The sequence below is a fragment of the Triticum urartu genome, chromosome 6A, assembly GCF_056163025.1.
Source record: "Triticum urartu cultivar PI428250 chromosome 6A, HENAU_Tu73, whole genome shotgun sequence".
Classification (NCBI taxonomy): domain Eukaryota; kingdom Viridiplantae; phylum Streptophyta; class Magnoliopsida; order Poales; family Poaceae; genus Triticum; species Triticum urartu.
Genome location: NC_141878.1, coordinates 66,912,193 through 66,932,674, shown reverse-complemented (window position 1 = coordinate 66,932,674; position 20,482 = coordinate 66,912,193). Strand labels below are relative to the sequence as shown.

General features: G+C 45.2%; 3 protein-coding genes across 3 annotated transcripts; 2 read left to right on the top strand and 1 right to left on the bottom strand.

The window, feature by feature from the left end:
- The first annotated feature begins 1,678 nt into the window (after positions 1-1,678).
- Positions 1,679-4,184, top strand: LOC125515014 (putative pyridoxal 5'-phosphate synthase subunit PDX2). Its single transcript, XM_087526603.1, has 7 exons — positions 1,679-1,979; positions 2,086-2,213; positions 2,906-2,993; positions 3,095-3,168; positions 3,303-3,494; positions 3,674-3,771; positions 3,875-4,184. Exons 1-7 carry the CDS (start codon positions 1,922-1,924, stop codon positions 4,005-4,007), a joined length of 771 nt encoding a protein of 256 aa, XP_087382729.1. The 5' UTR covers positions 1,679-1,921; the 3' UTR covers positions 4,008-4,184.
- A 1,113-nt stretch (positions 4,185-5,297) lies between these two features.
- On the top strand, positions 5,298-7,730 carry LOC125513253 (protein TRI1). The gene is made up of 2 exons (XM_048678321.2): positions 5,298-5,762; positions 7,267-7,730. Exons 1-2 carry the CDS (start codon positions 5,454-5,456, stop codon positions 7,390-7,392), a joined length of 435 nt encoding a protein of 144 aa, XP_048534278.1. The 5' UTR covers positions 5,298-5,453; the 3' UTR covers positions 7,393-7,730.
- A 223-nt stretch (positions 7,731-7,953) lies between these two features.
- LOC125513252 (alpha/beta-Hydrolases superfamily protein) lies at positions 7,954-11,187 on the bottom strand. The gene is made up of 7 exons (XM_048678320.2): positions 10,984-11,187; positions 10,706-10,881; positions 10,537-10,592; positions 10,066-10,180; positions 9,267-9,389; positions 8,335-8,509; positions 7,954-8,250 (listed from the first exon to the last, which is right to left on the bottom strand). Exons 1-7 carry the CDS (start codon positions 11,071-11,073, stop codon positions 8,065-8,067), a joined length of 921 nt encoding a protein of 306 aa, XP_048534277.2. The 5' UTR covers positions 11,074-11,187; the 3' UTR covers positions 7,954-8,064.
- Positions 11,188-20,482: the final 9,295 nt, after the last annotated feature.

Sequence of the window (20,482 nt, the reverse complement as noted above, 5' to 3'; positions counted from 1 at the left end):
GCCACGCCACGCCTCGTCACGACGCGCCGCGGGTTGCGGGAATGAGCCGAGCCGATATCTAAATTTTTGCCACGCACGACGGGTATACGAAAGGTCACGTGGGAGTTGAAACGTTTTCTGTAGTGGGCACTGAATTCGAACGCCGCGCCTCTTCGGCCGCTGCCTGTTCGCTTTGTCTCCCTTCGTTGCTTCACCTCCTGCCGCAGCCTCTTTGCGTCCTTCTTCTGTGCCTATATAAGAGAGGTCGCTCCTCTCCAGCGAGACACAACAGAAGCTCCTCTTCCTCTCGCCACAAAGTTCCGATCACTGCGCTGCTGCTACGTTCTTCCCCATCCCCTCTTGCGACGTGCACCGCAGGTCGGGACAGTAGGCCTCCGAAACCGCACCTTTTGAGTCCTATACGGGAGAAGGGTGATAAGGTTTTTGGGGAGCGCTCAGCGCGACTACTGGCTGCTTCATCACGGACGATCCGGTCGCCGACGACTTCTTCCCCGACGTCCACGACCTCCTCGACGACATGGCAGGCGAGGACACCGACCCCAAGTCCAGCGCTTCTGCTGCTGCTGTCCCGTACGTGTTCTTGTCTTTCCTGTTAAAGGTTCTGCTGCAGTTCCTTGTTCTAGTCCTTGTCCTACACATGATAGGTTCTACTTCATATATGCTACTTGCTATACTGTCTGCTTTAGATATGATAGGCTACGGTTCATATATGCAGAAGCTATTTACCTTCTCTCTGTCAAAACGCATGACTTGTTTTATCTCTACTATATTAGTCATGCTTTATCTAGTATTTCTGTTAATAAAATCATTTGGTAAATTGCTCATATTTCCAATATTACCTTGGTTCGAATGTCGTCAATCTAGCATGAGCATACACACCTTAATTTCTACCGGTTCAATGGCTCCAGTTTGTATGAAAATCTGATAAAACCATCCAATTTGGTTGTCCTTTTTTGGGGGGTGGGGGGGCTTGTCCATTGAGCTTAACAAACCGACAAGGTCGCCAATTGTAGATTTTTATGACCGAAGAAAGGCAAAGTGGTCTGATTTATGGCTTTATCTGACAACCAATGAAATTGTGTTAGATCCAAACAACTAAAAAAAAATATGAACAACAAGTGGCAGGCTTGGCCATTAAGCTCAACAAACCGGCGGGATCGCCAATTCTAGTTTTTTATGACCGGAGAGAGACAAACTTGTCCGATTTCTGGCTTTATCCAACAACCAATGAAATTGTGATAGATCCAAACAGCTAGAAAGAAATATGAACAACAACAAAATCATCAATAAAACTAAAAGTTATCAAGAACTCTTTCAAAATCACCCTCTCTTGATCTTTTTTTTTGCAAGCTGTAATAACCCCTAAACGTGAAATCAAAATTGGTTATACCAAGATCACATCCTTGATGGGTGGGTTTTAAAACCGCTCACTTCTCATGAAATTGCCATAGAAGATAAAAGGGAATACATCGTTTCTAAGGAACAAACTGACAGCATGTTTTTATGGTTGGGGATAACAAGTTGATGGGTTCTTTTGTAGGGTGACCACTTTTTTAGGGTTGAAAATATTTATTTCTCCTATTCATTTTTTGAGAAGGAATTTATTTCTCTTATAGGGTGCGTGCCACTAGGGCTGGTGGGCTGACGGTCTCACAGCCGTCACCCGAGCCCAGCCCCTACCCGACGATCGGACGGCCTTTGTCGCTCGACTCCCACTCCCCCAGAGGCGCCGTCTCCGTCCGTCCGTGCGTCACCCACTCACCGTGTGTGGCGGCCGCCGCCCACGGCGACGTGCGCCTCCTTCCTCCCCTCCCTCCCCACTCCCGTGACGTCACCGCCACCCTCCGCCCCATTCCCACCCACCTAACCAAAGCCGCACCACACGTCCCGAGGCAGGCGAAGGGGCAGAGAGGGAGCGGCCATGGCGGCGGTGGTCGGCGTCCTCGCGCTGCAGGGCTCCTACAACGAGCACATGGCCGGTGCGCGCGCGTTCTTTCCTCCTCGCCTTGCCTGCGCGCGTGTCGTGTTACTGATTTCGGGTTGCCTGCGCGCGTGTCGTGTTACTGATTTCGGGTCTGGGTGCAGCGCTGAGGAGGATCGGGGCCAAGGGGGTGGAGGTGCGGAAGGCGGAGCAGCTGCTTGGCATCGACTCCCTCATCATCCCCGGCGGCGAGAGCACCACCATGGCCAAGCTCGCCAACTTCCACAACCTCGTAGGCTCTTCCTTCCTCACATGCTTCATAATCGCCGTCTATGTGTGTATGTGTATGTGTATGTGTTGATGGAGGCTCTGCGAAATATCTCTGAATCTATGCATCAGCCATGACACTTGATGGTTCACTGGAAGGTGGGAATTGGACTCAAATGATAAGGCTCTTTCTTTGTTAGATTCTGCCGTAGCTGAAAATGACTCAAGTGGGTACTACACCGCACTAGTAATTGGTTGCACATCAGAAAACGAATCAAGCGGGTTAGCACGCTGCACTAGTAATTGCCTGCCCAATTAGTATATTAATCACTGAAATTTGATCAAACAACTTGCTTTTGATCAGATTTGAGAAACACTGTCTTATCCTTATTGATGCACATTTCCCCCCTGTTTGTTTGGAAAACCAAAGAGAGGTTGTTTTAGTGCTTCATTGCATTGATCAAAAGGAAAAGAGAACTGCATCAAAGTCAAATTTCAGTTAGTCGTCTATGTGTAGTGGTGCTGGCTGTCGAATAGAGAATTGTGAAAAAGGGTAGTCATTCGAAATGGCAGTAATTTTCGACATTTCCTCTACATGGTCATGGCATTGTAGCCTGTAGCTTCAGCAGAACGCTTGTGACAGATTTACTCAATTGTTACCTGTTTATTTACTTACACTGTAAAATGCTCAAACATTTCAACCCATCTTCTTTGCAGTTTCCTGCACTTCGAGAGTTTGTCGGCACAGGAAAACCCGTATGGGGAACCTGTGCTGGGCTCATCTTCCTTGCTAACAAGGCAGTAGGTATGTGGAATTCTGGACCACCGACCAGTAACTTCTTAGGACTTTATCTCTATAAGATTAATTGATGGGACATCATGACTGATAAGCAATATAACTTGCAGGGCAGAAAACAGGAGGCCAGGAGCTTGTTGGTGGACTAGATTGTACTGTCCACCGTAACTTTTTTGGTAGCCAGGTAAATTTGAGGTCCATGTTGTTTATTTGATGGCTAAATTAGTTGGTAATATCATTTGATCTTCGAAAGTTCATCAGATAAATGGGGAAGAATGTGAACACCATGTCTGATTGCCGACTACATTTCTCTTGCAGCTTCAAAGCTTCGAAACAGAACTTTCAGTGCCAATGCTTGCAGAGAAGGAAGGAGGGAGTCATACATGCCGTGGCGTATTTATACGAGCACCTGCTATCCTAGAAGTAGGCCAGGATGTTGAAGTATTAGCCGATTGCCCTGTTCCTGCTGGCAGACCCAGCATTACAATAACATCTGGCGAGGGTTTGGAGGTTTGCTTTTTTTTTGCTCTCTTGAGTTTGACCATAATATCCATCTTCTGCTGCCAGTTATCATATTCTGCCCATATTTGAAAAGATTAGAGTTGTAGGGTCCAATGTAGATGGACTCAATAGGATTTGTCGGTCTAATCAAATAAGCACAGAACTGATGGGCAAATCAAATCTTGCAGGACCAAGTGTACTCCAAAGATCGTGTGATTGTTGCAGTTCGGCAAGGGAACATCCTTGCCACCGCATTCCACCCAGAGCTAACATCAGACTCTAGATGGTAAGCGTTCTACGTCCATGCGACTTTATGTTATTTACTTCACCACTCAGTGGCCAAGCTTTTAACACTGAAGACACATTGCTTGCGCTCTGCTCCTCGCCAGGCATCGCCTCTTCTTGGACATGGACAAAGAATCTCAAGCAAAGGCCTTGGCTGCGCTATCGCTATCTGCATCCTCAAACGATGCAGATGTTGGGTCGAAGAATAAGGCTCCTGATCTACCCATTTTCGAGTAGAGCTAGGAAACCCGAAATTTGATTATCCGGTTGGTGACAGGAAAGGATTCTGGGCATTTGTTATGCCCAGTCCAAAGAATATTTTTGGCGTCAAAGCTGTGCCAATCAAAATAATGGCCATTGTGCTCCAAACACTATGATATTGCTATGACAAGGAGGCTGACCAGTTGGATTGGATCTGTGTGTCAGTAGTACTTTTTTCGAAAAGGGGTGCTTTATTACTTAAAAGATTTAAGCATTACACCCGGCCTCTGCATAACTGAGATGCACACAACCAACGTCACTGTAGTACTACGTGTCTCGTGAATGCCTGAATGGTGATGTATATTTGTCATGGTTTTCATGTCAGCTTGATGAAAAAATTCTTCTAGTGTGATGGTAGATAATGCCGTTTTGGTTCATATTTACTGCTGAGTATCTTTGATATTACTCCCTATGTAAAGTAATATAAGACCTTTTAGATCACGAGTACTATGCATTTGTCGCATTGGTGAAGACAACTGGAGAAAGCATTCTTCTCTTGTGTCATTATCTTGTCGGCGAAGGTTGTGATTGACATTGCGATGAATTGTAGTAATCTCTTTATCTTGCCCCGTATCTGTATAGCTATTTTCATTTGTTTGTTTCGTGCCCATGTTTCTAGAACAAATTATAAAATAAATTCAGAACCACAAAATTCGACAACGACCGAAGTAGAGCTCCAAAAAAGTGCACGATGGCTGAAAGAGAACTTTGATTTTTTTTGTACATTTTTTTGTGGTGATTTTTTTACATTATAAATATACTTTTCTTACAACGATCATTATAGATATAGTACTTTTTAAAAGTTGAACATTGTAAATATAATTTTTTTGCAGGGTAACATTATAAATATATACTTCGAAATATGAATCAGCAGTAGGACTGGGAGGGCGAACAAACCGTCACGATTAACCCAGTAAAGAAACGCAAATTTGCCGTAAAGTGCATGAAGAGTCGAAGGGCCAGTTCTTTTGCTAGCTTTTTTGGACTTTCAGAATAAGCTGCCCCCTATCTAGCTTATTCTAGAAGTCTAACCAAAATTTTCTTTTTAAAAGCCTACTAGTCAAGTCTTAACTACTAGGCTTTTAAAAAAATAAGTTTGGTTCAGCTTCTAGAATAAGCTAGGTAGAGGACAGCTTATTGCAGCTTATTCTGGAAACCATCAAAAGAACTGGCCCGAAGACACTTGGCAAAGGCGAGATATGCGGATCCATCTGTAGTTACGACAAGTCGTAAGGACCGCAACGCAAAAGGGAGAGGTCTCCTCCTTCCCCACGGCCAAGTCCAAGGCTCCAAATACAAAATGGGCTCCAGGCCTTCCCCCAAACCCTAAACCTCGCAAAACCCTCCGCCCTCCCCACTCCCCCCGCTCCCTCGCCGTACACCACCACCGAAGCGGAGCGCGGAGAGACCCACCCCACGGCGATGTCGACGGCGGCGGCTACGGTGTTCCGCGGGTGCCGGGCCCTCATGTCCCCGGCGGCGGCGGCGGCGGCAAAGGGGGGCAAGAAGACCGCATCGGCGGCGGCGGCGGCGAAGGGGGGCAAGAAGCCCGCGTCGGCGGCCGCGAAGCCCAAGGCGGACAAGAAGCCGGTGGATCCGAACAATCTCCGCGGGATCATGCGGCCGGTGCCGGTCTCGGACGCCCTGCGCAAGTTCGGCGGCGCCGCTCACATCTCCCGCTCCGGCGTCCTCAAGATCGTCTGGGACTACATCAAGGCCAAGGACCTCCAGGTAGTGCCCGTGGACGGAGCCTTAGCTCTTCGTTGATCCTATTTGTGCGGCCTCAACTGTATTGCGCTGTGTTCGTCGGGCGGTGGGGATTTTTAAAGAAGCGAACATCATTTTGGTCGATTTGGTTATAGATTGTCTCGACTTACCAGCCAGTAGCGATTGTATTGCCTGGTTTGATGTTGGGATTGGGGTTTTTTTGGGGGGAGGGGGGGATTTACTGCTGTATTGTTGTCTTTTGGATATAACAGTAATTGGCACATTAAGTTTGACAAAAGTTTCATCCAAGTGAGTCTAAATATGTGTTCTGTTCGACCCTGATAATTTGTGGGTTGTGCTTAAGATAAAGCACCTTTCATTTGTTTGTGTTGCAAGATTATTGTAGGGGGAAACCTCTGTAGTTCATTCCTCATTTCCCTGTCTTAGATAGATACTCCCTCCGTTCCTAATTATAAGTCTTTTTAGATATTTCAATATGGACTATATATGGATGTATATAGACATATTTTAGAGTGTAGATTCATTCATTTTGCGCCGTATGTAGTCCATATTGAAATCTCTAACAAAGACTTATATTTAGGAACGGAGGGAGTAGTGTATTAATCTCACTGGGTAGAGTGACCTACTAGCATTTTAATTCTGTGCTGAGGTGGTTGCATTTGCGTAGCTCTAATACTAATGAGCAGGCCACTTGCTATTCAAATTTTCATGTTCAGCCTTGGTTCTTTCTGGAGATGTGTTGCTTGGTGTCTATCGAGCACATCATCAACAATACTTGTTAAACATTGGTGTTAGGCCCTAATCTTTCTGTTCACTGTGTTCCTCTGGTGAGGCAAGAATTTCTGTGTGTTTGGCGGAATTTATGTATAATTGAGAGTTGTTTGATGCTTTGATAAAATGTCTGTATTGTTGATTACACCTTTTTAATTCACATGGCTAAACCTATATGATCTAGTTTGCTGTATCAAAATTAGTTAATAGTTTCAATTGAAGTCCACTCTGCATTTGCAAAATTATAAACCATAACGTTGCAATTTGTATTAGATATGTTCTATTGACTGCTTTTAGCCAAGTTATACTGATGTTGCATAATCTATTGGCTAACTAAATAACAAATGCAATTGACCGTTTTACTAGCTTGCCATCTGTCTCCAGGAATTTATGTATTATGTATAATTGGCAGTTGTTTGATAATTGTATGGTTTGTTGATTGCACCTTTTTAATTGCATTGTTGAACCTATATGATTTTTAGTTTTCTTTATGAGAAACAGTTAATGGTTTCCGTCTGAAATCTACTCTGCAGTCTCCACTGGCAACTTGTGAATTCATAAAGATGAAGTTGTAATTTGTATATTAGATATGCTATTTTGAGTGCTTTTACTAGCTAGCTCAATTATTACTGATGTTGCACAATCTATGGACTGATTAGGTAAAAATTGAATCGACTGCTTTACTAGTTTGCCATCTGTGATCCTGTAATACAAACTCCCTCTACATGATTTGCAGAACCCACTGAACAAGAGGGAGATCATCTGCGACGAGAAGCTCAAAACCATCTTTCCTGGGAGGGACACGGTTCATATGATGGAGGTCACCAAGCTCTTGTCCCCTCATTTCGTGAAGACTATCTAAGGCTGTCGAGTGGGGGGCCAACGCTGGTGCTTTCTGCCCAGGGCCAGCGTTGGAATGGAAGGCTTCTTTTGCGATCCCTGTCCAAGTCAAGGTTCCACTAGGTAGTTAAGTTAATACGGAGTTCAGACTTCAGACTTTGTTCGCCATTTAAGGGTTGGGGGCTCGGTGATGCATGTAAGAAGGATTCCCTGTGTTTTGTGGTTTGTAGCTCCTGCCATCCTGAGAACGTGGTTCGGTGTTTTTAGTCTGTTAATTCCACTTTGCCCTAGTCATGTATATCATGCTGGTCTCTTGTTTGCATTGGATGGTGAATTTGTGATAAGCAGGTTGTGGTCAAATGCCGTGTCGTGTCATTCCGAAGAGTTCGGCTCGGTTTGCTGCAAGCATCATGGATGGTTACTTGCATGCATATTATACATTCTTTGCGCCTGCATATTATTATGTCTTGGCTGGAGCAATAGGCTGACAACCTCTCATTGTTTTTCCTTCTGCCTGTCACATGATGGTAAATCCCTTTGAGAAGATGTTTGTAGCTCACATTGTGCATGCAATTTCACACACATTGAATTGGCTTGAGTTGTACTCCAATTTGGCAAAAAGGAAAGGAAAACACAATTTGGCAATACACCATTTTGTTCACAATTTTTTGGAATTGGTCAAGCTTCTGTGGCATCAACTGAGGAGATGGTGCACCCATTGCTCTAGGATCGCCGGTGAGCCGTACCAGGGCCTCTCTTCATCATCAGAACCTACAGGAGAATGGTACACGCCGTCGAAGCTTATATTCAGTGCGCCCTCTAGATGCGCTGACACTTCGGGGACGACCCCATCTCCCCAGACTCCGGCGCTGCCGCAAACCTAGTGTGGGATTTAGGGTAGTTTCTGTTAGGAAAATAAATGTGGAATATTCCACAGCATGGCATTGCTTGGGGTGGCACTCACCTGTTTGTAGCCTTGTCCGACGAAACGGGCCCGGAAGGTGGGGCCTGTCGGAGCGGTTTTGTTGTCGGCACTGGCCATGACTGCTTCAGCTACTTCTGATGGGGCGTCCACGGCGACAAGCTCATCTGTGGTAGTAGCCAGGGAGTTTCCAGTTAAAGGAGCACCCTGAATGTACCTGTCAAGAAGGGAGGCTATAAAATTGGCGTTCATTCGTCCATATAGCAGAAATTGTTCCATCAAGAATCCAAAAAAAGAGAAAGTGTGTGTTCTACAGGACTACATTTTCAGGAAGAATGTCATAGTAATTTCAGCCAACCCAGGACAACAGCCTGCACCATTTATGTTCAAGTCTGGCAAGAGCTACATCAACGGTGTTACTACATATTTTCAACGCCCAGAAAATAAGTCGTTAATTATTTGATGCTGTGGCCCTTTGACCTTTGTGTTGCAAAACTTGTACTCCCTCCCTCCCAAAATAAGTGTCGCTGATTTAGTGATCTAAACGCTCTTATATTTCTTTAGAGAGGGACTGCTTCACATCCACAGTGAATGGTTCCAGCACAGGGGCGGATCAATGGGGGTTCCATGGGCCCATGGACCCCCCCCCCCCCCCCCTGCGAAAATGCAAAGTATATTTACTATATACACCCTCCGTTCCTAAATATAAGACGTTTTGGCAGTTCGATTCAATTCGAACTGCCAAAACGTCTTGTATTTAGAAATGGAGGTAGTAATAGTTAGGCTAATTTGTGTGCACTATCAGTCTTTATATACGTGAGTATTGAGCTTGGCACCCCCTGTCGTTCTATTCTAGATCCACCACTGTCTCAGCAGTCTTGGTTAGAAGATGAAATGTAATGCATAAGCCTCAATTCTATGATATGATTAACATATAGTCAATTAATCAGAACCTGAACTATAACGTAAGGTACCTTCCAGCAATGCATACATATCGTAGTTCTGGTGTGTAAACTGCGGGGGCACAATTCTTCTCGACGTAGTTCAGTAGTCCTCTAGTTTGGTCAATTACGCCAGAAACACCTTTGGGAGGAGGCCTGGGAATTAGAGGAAAAAGAAAAGAAATTCAGATAAAGAAAAGTATGTTCCGGGTTTCATTTTGACACTTCATTGTTCTCAAAATTCCACCTGCTATCAAGTTAAAAATATTAAAGCTTGCGGGAATAAACATGTACATGACTTTTATGTATCAACTATCAATCCACATGTAAAAATACATAATAGTTGGGAGATTTTTACATGTAAGGGCTTGTTTGGATGGTTACGTATTAAGTTCAATCCCTTTGGTGGATAGAAAATTGAAGTAAATTATTTGCACATCCAAAGGGAACAGGGTAATTTTTCTCACCTACCCAAACAAGGCCTAATCATATCCTCTAAACATAAAAGTACTGAAATCCACACACAAGTATGGAGAATATTGTGAAGGTAACAGGTATATCTACATTGTTGTAAGTTGGGACAACATAAACTTGCATGTTCTAGGAGAAAAACAGAAGGGGAATGTAACAATAGGTGCCAAATCTAATTTCCTCCATTTCATAATTCATGTCTGTGATGTAAGAGGCCCATAAATTTCTGCAAGAATTTGTCAAACTAAAGAATACAAGCCACTAAGCTTGCGTTACTCCCAAGTGCTAGTTAGAACAAAAAAAGGGTACCACCGGACTACTTATCCATGTGTTTTAACAGTGATCAGATAGAAAACCGTACAGGTGGGGAGTGCCAAGCGTGAGCAGCAAACTTATGTCAGAAGTCCCGAATTCCTCCATGTACACGCGCGCGAGCCAGCCCCCAGCTGAATGCCCTATCAATGATAGCTTCCCATCTGCAAGCATCAAACAGTCCAGAGTCAGGATGAATGCCCCCATTTTTAGAACATCGATCATTTTATTCCATGGTTTTCTGCACAATTTTTCTGCCTGCAATATCGTGGACAATTGAGAATACAGTCCACAATATTGAACCAGTCAGAGGGCTGAAACTAGCAGCAACAGAATTGGGATTCAAATTGGAAGAAACAATTGAACTTTAGATGGTGAACTGGAAGCAAGAATTTCCTTGTCATGGCAACTGAAACCAAGCACAAGTTGCTCAATGGCACAAAGGCAGTAAAACTGCTAGAGCTTCAATCGCGGGGCACTTGTCAGTGCTAGAAGTTACACCATGATTTGGGAGACGGACCTGGAGAGGATAGCTCCCTGGCCTCGGACACCGCTTCCTCCACCCGGTTCAGGTACCTGCAGTGCAGGCAAGGTGTTCGGTGAAACGACCGCCTGAGGTGACAAAATCAACCACGTACGCATTCGGGGAGGGATAGAATGCCCAGGAGGCTAGGGTGGCTGCATTTTACCAGTCGAGGACGGGGCGGGGGCGGAGGGTGCCCCGCCAGTAGCTGGGGTCGGCGAGCCCGGCGGCGTTGCGGAGCCAGTCGGGGCGCGAGACCCGGGCGACGACGGACGGCACGCCGTGGCCGTCCCGCAGCGCCGCGGCCAGCCGCGCGTAGTCGCCCGTGTTGTTCCCGAGCCCCTGCGCGCCACTACGACAGACCGCCGCGCGTCACACACGGACAACCGGAAAGGAAAAAGGAGCCGCGAGGCGACGAGGGGAGAGGGAGGGGCGGTGATTAACTGGGAGGATGACGGCCGGGCGGCGCGGCGAGGTGGAGGAGGCGTCGGAGGGCGCGGCGCGGAGCCGCGCGGGCGGGAGGAGGGAGAGCATGGCGCGCTGCGGTGGACGGTGGGTGGGTGGTGGGTGCCTCGCCGTGGCGCGGCGTGCGCCTCTGGAAGAAAAACTCTATCCGCCGCGGCGGTGTGCGTGCGTGTGACACGAGCGGCTTCACTCGGCAGAGCATAAGGCCAGGCCATCAGACGGCGGCCCATTCTGTTGGGCCGTGACCCCTGTGACGCTGTGTATGTTCATATAAATTTGTAAAAGGTGACCTAGCGAACTTGAACGCGAGAAAATGGGTCTTCCCTCTCGTTAGGGTTTCGCTCTTCTCTCGCCGCCACCGGCGACGTTGAGAGTTTTTTCGTCCCTCACCGCCGCTGATCTGACCGCTCCGCTCGGGCTGACCAAGGGGCAGTCCAGTACTGTTTCCCGGCCTTGGCAGGAGGGTTAGACGAGGTTTGGAGGTGTTAGGGTTTCTGGGTTGGAGCGCGGCGTACGATCGGATCCAAGGCCTGCTCTGGAGATGGCGAAGCAAGGCGCCCCGGGCGCATCATGCAGCAAGGGGAAGGGGAAGCTTCAAGATCTCATGGAGGAACTTGCCCTGAAAGAGGATGACCTAGATGATGTAGTTTTCGAGGAGGATGACGCGCCACCAGCGGAGAATCTCAGGTGGATGACCCTGGTTCGTGTCCATATCGATAAAGGGTTTAGCACGTACTAGTTCTTCCGTAATATGCGTTCTGCCTGGGATCTTGCAAGGAAGGTTAAGATCAAAACGCTTGAAGAGAACCTGTTCATCATGCAGTTCGAGTGCCTAGGTGATTGGGAAAGAGTGACACAAGGGGGGAGTGGCACTTTCGGGGTAACCCCGTGATTATTGTGCCTTATGATGGTTATTCCAAGCCCTCATCGATCGAGTTGTTCAAGTTTGAGATCTGGGCGAGAATCCTTGACTTACCGATCGCGTATCATGGAAAAGTGAAAGCACTGGCAGCAAAGATCGGCGAGTTTGTGGAATCTGAGCCGTCGTCCTTTGATTTTGAAGGCAATTTCTATAGGGTGCGGATCCGCCTGGATGTGCGTAATCAGCTGAAGAAAGCGACCTCTATTGTTAGTGGGGGTCAGCGAGAAATTTTTGTGGTGAAATACGAGCGACTCCCAGATTGGTGCCAGGTTTGCGGCATGATGGGCCATGAATTCAAGGAGCATGGTGATGGTGTTCACCCTCCCTCCGCCCTGACCTTCAAAAATCTCAGAGCACCCGCAACTACGGCATGGGGCACTCGCCGCCGCAACAATGGGCGAAGATCTAGGGGAACAGAGGGAGGGGGCAGCTCAGGACAGCGATCGCATGATGATGGCAATGGGGAGGATGACACCGAGATGGAGGACAATGAGGCAAGCCGCAAGAGGACGTCTGAAGAGGTAGCGACTGTGATCGCTCCCGGGGCAGCTAGTACGAGCCTGGATATTGTGCCGGTTGTAAACAGCAATGGTAGTACAGGAGTTCTACCGCTCAGCCCACCTCCAAAGCAAGACCCAAAGCGTTCTAAACTCTCACTGCAGCCAGAGAAGGTGCTGAATCCAAGCGGAAGGAAGAACTCAGCGGGTCTCAAAATTCTTGAAGCAAAAGCGGCGGTCTCCCCGGCGGAGGACCGCCGAGCACAATGAGTTGTCTTAGCTGGAATTGCCGGGGACTAGGCAACACCCCGACAGTTCAAGAGCTACGAGAAATCGTTCTAAAGTTTGCCCCTAAAGTTCTTTGTATCATTGAAACACAGATTGGTCAAGTTAGAGCTGAAAATCTATCAAGTACTTTAGGTTTTGATTCATCTTTTGATGTTGGTTCCACCGGTAGAAGTGGTGGTTTAGCTTTGTACTGGAATAATGAAATAAAAATTGAGGTGTTGGGCTACTCACAGTATCATATTGACGTGAAGATCTCTGAGATGGGAGGGGACCCGTGGAGGCTGTCGTGCTTTTACAGAGAGGCACAAACTCATCTCCGCCACAGAACGTGGGACACAATGAAAAATTTGGCTGCCTTACAAAACATGCCATGGATGTGCATTGGGGATTTCAACGAGGTTCTCCGATATGATGAACACGAGGGAATTGGACAGAGAAGTCAAACTCAGATTCAAGGTTTTCGCGATGCGGTAGATGTGTGTGGCCTGATTGATCTTAGTTACCAGGGTTGCAAGTGGACTTTCGAAAAAAAAGGTCACTGGCGGATCATATACCAGAGTCAGGCTTGACAGGGCTTTGGGCACGCCCGAGTGGTGTGCTCGCTTTCCACTAGCAGTGGTAGATCATTTAACAGCCGTGACATCTGATCACGCTCCTATAAATCTCACGTTGGCTCCAGTGGATAGAAGGAAGCAGGGAGACAAACTGTTTCGGTATGAATGCATGTGGGACACGCATCCCGAGTTGATCCCTACGGTTCAGCATGTGTGGGAGGCGAACGTGAAGGAAATATGCCCTAGAGGCAATAATAAAGTTATTATTTATTTCCTTATATCATGATAAATGTTTATTATTCATGCTAGAATTGTATTAACCGGAAACATAATACATGTGTGAATACATAGACAAACAGAGTGTCACTAGTATGCCTCTACTTGACTAGCTCGTTAATCAAAGATGGTTATGTTTCCTAACCATGGACAAAGAGTTGTTATTTGATTAACGGGATCACATCATTAGATGAATGATCTTATTGACATGACCCATTCCATTAGCTTAGCACCCGATCGTTTAGTATGTTGCTATTGCTTTCTTCATGACTTATACATGTTCCTATGACTATGAGATTATGCAACTCCCGTTTGCCGGAGGAACACTTTGTGTGCTACCAAACGTCACAACGTAACTAGGTGATTATAAAGGAGCTCTACAGGTGTCCCCAAAGGTACATGTTGGGTTGGCGTATTTCGAGATTAGGATTTGTCACTCTGATTGTCGGAGAGGTATCTCTGGGCCCTCTCGGTAATGCACATCACTTAAGCCTTGCAAGCATTGCAACTAATGAGTTGGTTGCGGGATGATGTATTACAGAACGAGTAAAGAGACTTGCCGGTAACGAGATTGAACTAGGTATTGGATACCGACGATCAAATCTCGGGCAAGTAACATACCGATGACAAAGGGAACAATGTATGTTGTTATGCGGTCTGACCGATAAAGATCTTCGTAGAATATGTAGGAGCCAATATGGGCATCCAGGTCCCGCTATTGGTTATTGATCGGAGACATGTCTCGGTCATGTCTACATCGTTCTCGAACCCGTAGGGTCCGCACGCTTAAGGTTTCGATGACAGTTATATTATGAGTTTATGAGTTTTGATGTACCGAAGGAGTTCGGAGTCCCAGATGAGATCGGGGACATGACGAGGAGTCTCGAAATGGTCGAGACGTAAAGATCGATATATTGGACGACTATATTCGGACATCGGAAAGGTTCCGAATGATTCGGGTATTTTTCGGAGTATCGGGTAGTTACGGGAGAAGCAATGGGCCTTGATGGGCTTTAGTGGGAAGAGGAGAAAGGGCCAAGGGCTGCTGCGCCCCCCCTCCCCTCTAGTCCGAATTGGACTAGGGAAAAGGGGGCCGGCCACCTTTCCTTCTCCTCCACTTCCTTCTCCCTTCCTCCCCTCTTGGTGGACTCCTACTAGGACTTGGAGTCCTAGTAGGACTCCACATCCTGGCCGCACCAATTGCCTTGGCCGGCCTCCTCCTCCTCCATCCTTTATATACTGAGGCAAGGGGCACCCCATGAACACAAGTTGATCTTCGTGATCGTTCCTTAGCCGTGTGCGGTGCCCCCCTCCACCATATTCCACCTCAGTCATATTGCAGCGGTGCTTAGGCGAAGCCCTGCGACGATAGAACATCAAGATCGTCACCACGCCGTCGTGCTGACGGAACTCCTCCCCAACGCTTTGCTGGATCGGAGCCCGGGGATCGTCATCGAGCTGAACGTGTGCTAGAACTTGGAGGTGCCGTAGTTTCGGTGCTTGATCGGTCGGGCCGTGGAGACGTACGACTACATCAACCAAACGCTTCCGTTGTCGATCTACAAGGGTACGTAGATCACACTCTCCCCTCTCGTTGCTATACATCACCATGATCTTGCGTGTGCGTAGGAAATTTTTTGAAATTACTACGTTCCTCAACAGTGGCATCCGAGCCTAGGTTTTATGTGTTGATGTTATATGCACGAGTAGAACACAAGTGAGTTGTGGGCGATATAAGTCATACTGCTTACCAGCATGTCATACTTTGGTTCGGCGGTATTCTTGGACGAAGCGGCCCGGACCAACATTACGCGTACACTTATGCGAGACCGGTTCTCCCGACGTGCTTTGCACATAGGTGGCTTGCGGGTGACAGTTTCTCCAACTTTAGTTGAACCAAGTGTGGCTACGCCCGGTCCTTGCGAAGGTTAAAACAGCACCAACTTGACAAACTATCGTTGTGGTTTTGATGCGTAGGCAAGATTGGTTCTTGCTTAAGCCCGTAGCAGCCACGTAAAACTTGCAACAACAAAGTAGAGGACGTCTAACTTGTTTTTGCAGGGCATGTTGTGATGTGATATGGTCAAGACATGATGCTGAATTTTATTGTATGAGATGATCATGTTTTGTAACCGAGTTATCGGCAACTGGCAGGAGCCATATGGTTGTCGCTTTATTGTATGCAATGCAATCACGCTGTAATGCTTTACTTTATCACTGAGCGGTAGCGATAGTCGTGGAAGCATGCGATTGGCGAGACGACAACGATGCTACGATGGAGATCAAGGTGTCGCGCCGGTGACGATGGTGATCATGACGGTGCTTCGGAGATGGAGATCACAGGCACAAGATGATGGTGGCCATATCATATCACTTATATTGATTGCATGTGATGTTTATCTTTTATGCATCTTATCTTGCTTTGATTGACGGTAGCATTATAAGATGATCTCTCACCAAAATTATCAAGAAGTGTTCTCCCTGAGTATGCACCGTTGCGAAAGTTCTTCGTGCTGAGACACCACGTGATGATCGGGTGTGATAGGCTCTACGTTCAAATACAACGGGTGCAAAACAGTTGCACACGCGGAATACTCAGGTTATACTTGACGAGCCAAGCATATGCAGATATGGCCTCGGAACACAGAGACCGAAAGGTCGAGCATGAATCATATAGTAGATATGATCAACATAGTGATGTTCACCAATGAAACTACTCCATCTCACGTGATGATCGGACATGGTTTAGTTGATTTGGATCACGTGATCACTTAGAGGATTAGAGGGATGTCTATCTAAGTGGGAGTTCTTAAGTAATATGATTAATTGAACTTTAATTTATCATGAACTTAGTCCTAGTAGTATTTTGCAAATTATGTTGTAGATCAATAGCTCGCGTTGTTGCTTCCCTGTGTTTATTTTGATATGTTCCTAGAGAAAATTGTGTTGAAAGTTGTTAGTAGCAATGATGCGGATTGGATCCGTGATCTGAGGTTTATCCTCATTGCTGCACAGAAGAATTATGTCCTTGATGCACCGCTAGGTGACAGACCTATTGCAGGAGCAGATGCAGACGTTATAAACGTTTGGCTAGCTCAATATGATGACTACTTAATAGTTTAGTGCACCATGCTTAACGGCTTAGAATCGGGACTTCAAAAGACGTTTTGAACGTCATGGACCATATGAGATGTTCCAGGAGTTGAAGTTAATATTTCAAGCAAATACCCGAGTTGAGAGATATGAAGTCTCCAACAAGTTCTATAGGTAAAACATGGAGGAGAATCGCTCAACTAGTGAGCATGTGCCCAGATTGTCTGAGTACTACAATCGCTTGAATCAAGTGGGAGTTAATCTTCCAGATAAGATAGTGATTGACAGAATTCTCTAGTCACCATCACCAAGTTAGTAGAACTTTGTGATGAACTATGATATGCAAGGGATAACGGAAACGATTCCCAAGCTCTTCGTAATGCGGAAATTGATGAAGGTAGAAATCGAGAAAAACATCAAGTGTTGATGGTAGACAAGACCACTAGTTTCAAGAAAAGGGTAGAGGGAATAAGGGGAACTTCAAAAAGAACAGCAAGCAAGTTGCTGCTCAAGTGAAGAAGCCCAAGTCTGATCCTAAGCCTGAGACTAAGTGCTTCTACTGCAAAGGGACTGGTCACTGGAAGCGGAACTACCCCAAGTGATTGGCAGATAAGAAGGATGGCAAAGTGAACATAAGTATATTTGATATACATGTTATTGGTGTGTCCTTTACTAGTGTTTATAGCAACCCCTCAGTATTTGATACTAGTTCAGTTGCTAAGATTAGTAACTCGAAACGGGAGTTGCAGAATAAAGACTAGTTAAGGGTGAAGTGACGATGTGTGTTGGAAGTGGTTCCAAGATTGATATGATCATCATCGCACACTCCCTATACTTTCGGGATTAGTGTTGAACCTGAATAAGTGTTATTTGGTGTTTGCGTTGAGCATGAATATCATTTGATCATGTTTATTGTAATACGGTTATTCATTTAAGTAAGAGAATAAATTGTTGTTCTGTTTACATGAATAAAACCTTATATGGTTACACACCCAATGAAAATAGTTCATTGGATCTCGATCGTAGTGATACACATAATCATAATATTGAAACCAAAATATGCAAAGTTAATAATGATAGTGCAACTTATTTGTGGCACTGCCGTTTAGGTCATATTGGTGTAAAGCGCATGAAGAAACTCCATGCTGATGGGATTTTGGAATCACTTGATTATGAATCACTTGATGCTTGCGAACCATGCCTCATGGGCTAGATGACTAAGACTCCGTTCTCCGGAGCAAGCAACTGACTTATTGGAAATAATACATACTGATGTATGCGGTCCGATGAGTGTTAAGGCTCACGGCAAGTATCGTTATTTTCTGAACTTCACAGATGATTTGAGCAGATATGGGTATATCTACTTGATGAAACATAAGTCTGAAACATTTGAAAAGTTCAAAGAATTTCAGAGTGAAGTGGAAAATCATCGTGACAAGAAAATAAAGTTTCTACGATCTGATCGCGGAGACAAATATTTGAGTTATGAGTTTGGTCTTCAGTTAAAAAGAATGTGAAATAGTTTCACTACTCACGCCACCTGGAACACCACAATGTAATGGTGTGTCCGAACGTCATAACCGTACTTTATTAGATATGGTGCGACCTATGATGTTTCTTACCGATTTACCACTATCGTTTTGGGGTTATGCATTAAAGACAACTGCATTTACGTTTAAAAGGGCACCATCTAAGTCCGTTGAGATGACACAATCTGAACTGTGGTTTGGCAAGAAACCAAAGTTGTCGTTTCTTAAAGTTTGGGATTGTGATGCTTATATGAAAAGGTTTCATCCTGATAAGCTCAAAACCAAATCGAAGAAATATGTCTTCATAGGATACCCAAAGGAAACTGTTGGGTACACCTTCTATCACAGATCTGAAGGCAAGACATTCATTGCTAAGAATGGATCCTTTCCAGAGAAGGAGTTTCTCTCGAAAGAAGTGAGTGGGAGGAAAGTAGAAAACTTGATAAGGTAATTGTACCTTCTCCCTTATTGGAAAGTAGTTCATCACAAAAATCTGTTCTTGTGACTACTACACCAATTAGTGAGGAAGCTAATGATGATGATCATGTAACTTCAGATCAAGTTACTACCGAATCTCGTAGGTAAACCAGAGTGAGATCCGCACCAGAGTGGTACGGTAATCCTATTCTGGAGGTCATGTTACTTGACCATGACGAACCTACGAACTATGAGGAAGCGATGATGAGCCCAGATTCCGCGAAATGGTTTGAGGCCATGAAATCTGAGATATGATCCATGTATGAGAACAAAGTTTGGACTTTGGTTGACTTGCCCGATGATCGGCAAGCAATTGAGAATAAATGGATCTTCAAGAGGAAGACGGACGCTGATAGTAGTGTTACTATCTACAAAGCTAGAATTGTCGCAAAAGGTTTTTCGACAAGTTCAAGGTGTTGACTACGATGAGAGCTTCTCACTCGTATCTATGCTTGAGTCTGTCCGAATCATGTTAGTAATTGCCGCATTTTATGAAATCTGGCAAATGGATAAACAAAACTGCATTCCTTAATGGATTTATTAAAGAAGAGTTGTATATGATGCAACCAGAAGGTTTTGTCAATCCGAAAGATGCTAACAAAATGTGCAAGCTCCAGCGATCCATCTGTGAACTGGTGCAAGCATCTCGGAGTTGGAATATACGCTTTGATGAGTTGATCAAAGCATATAGTTTTATACAGACTTGCGGTGAAGCCTGTATTTACAAGAAAGTGAGTGGGAGCACTACAGCATTTCTGATAAGTATATGTGAATGACATATTGTTGATCGGAAATAATGTAGAATTATTCTGTAAAGCATAAATGAGTGTTTGAAAGGAGTTTTTCAAAGAAAGACTTCGGTGAAGCTGCTTACATATTGAGCTCCAAGATCTATAGAGATAGATCAAGACGCTTGATAAGTTTTTTCAATGAGTACATACCTTGACAAGATTTTGAAGTAGTTCAAAATGGAGCAGTCAAAGAAAGAGTTCTTGCATGTATTACAAGGTGTGAAGTTGAGTAAGACTCAAAGCCCGACCACGGCAGAAGATAGAAAGAGAATGAAAGTCATTCCCTATGCCTTGGCCATAGGTTCTATAAAGTATGTCATGCTGTATACCAGATCTATTGTATACCCTGCACTGATTTGGCAAGGGAGTACAATAGTGATCTAGGAGTAGATCACTGGACAGCGGTCAGAATTATCCTTAGTGAAATAAGGATATGTTTCTTGATTATGGACGTGACAAAAAGGTTCGTCGTAAAGGGTTACACCGATGCAAGTTTTGACACTAATCTAGATGACTCTAAGTCTCGGTCTAGATACATATTGAAAGTGGGCTAGAGTAGCTCCATGCAGAGCATTGTTGACATAGAAATTTGCAAAATACATGTGGATCTGAATGTGGCAGACCCGTTGACTAAGATTCTCTCACAAGCAAAACATGATCACACCTTAGTACTCTTTGGGTGTTAATCACATAGCGATGTGAACTAGATTACTGAATCTAGTAAACCCTTTGGGTGTTGGTCACATGGCGATGTGAACTATGGATGTTAATCACATGATGATGTGAACTATCGATGTTAATCACATGGTGATGTGATCTAGATTATTGACTCTAGTGCAAGTGGGAGACTGAAGGAAATATGCCCTAGAGGCAATAATAAAGTTATTATTTATTTCCTTATATCATGATAAATGTTTATTATTCATGCTAGAATTGTATTGACCGGAAACATAATACATGTGTGAATACATAGACAAACAGAGTGTCACTAGTATGCCTCTACTTGACTAGCTCGTTAATCAAAGATGGTTATGTTTCCTAACCATGGACA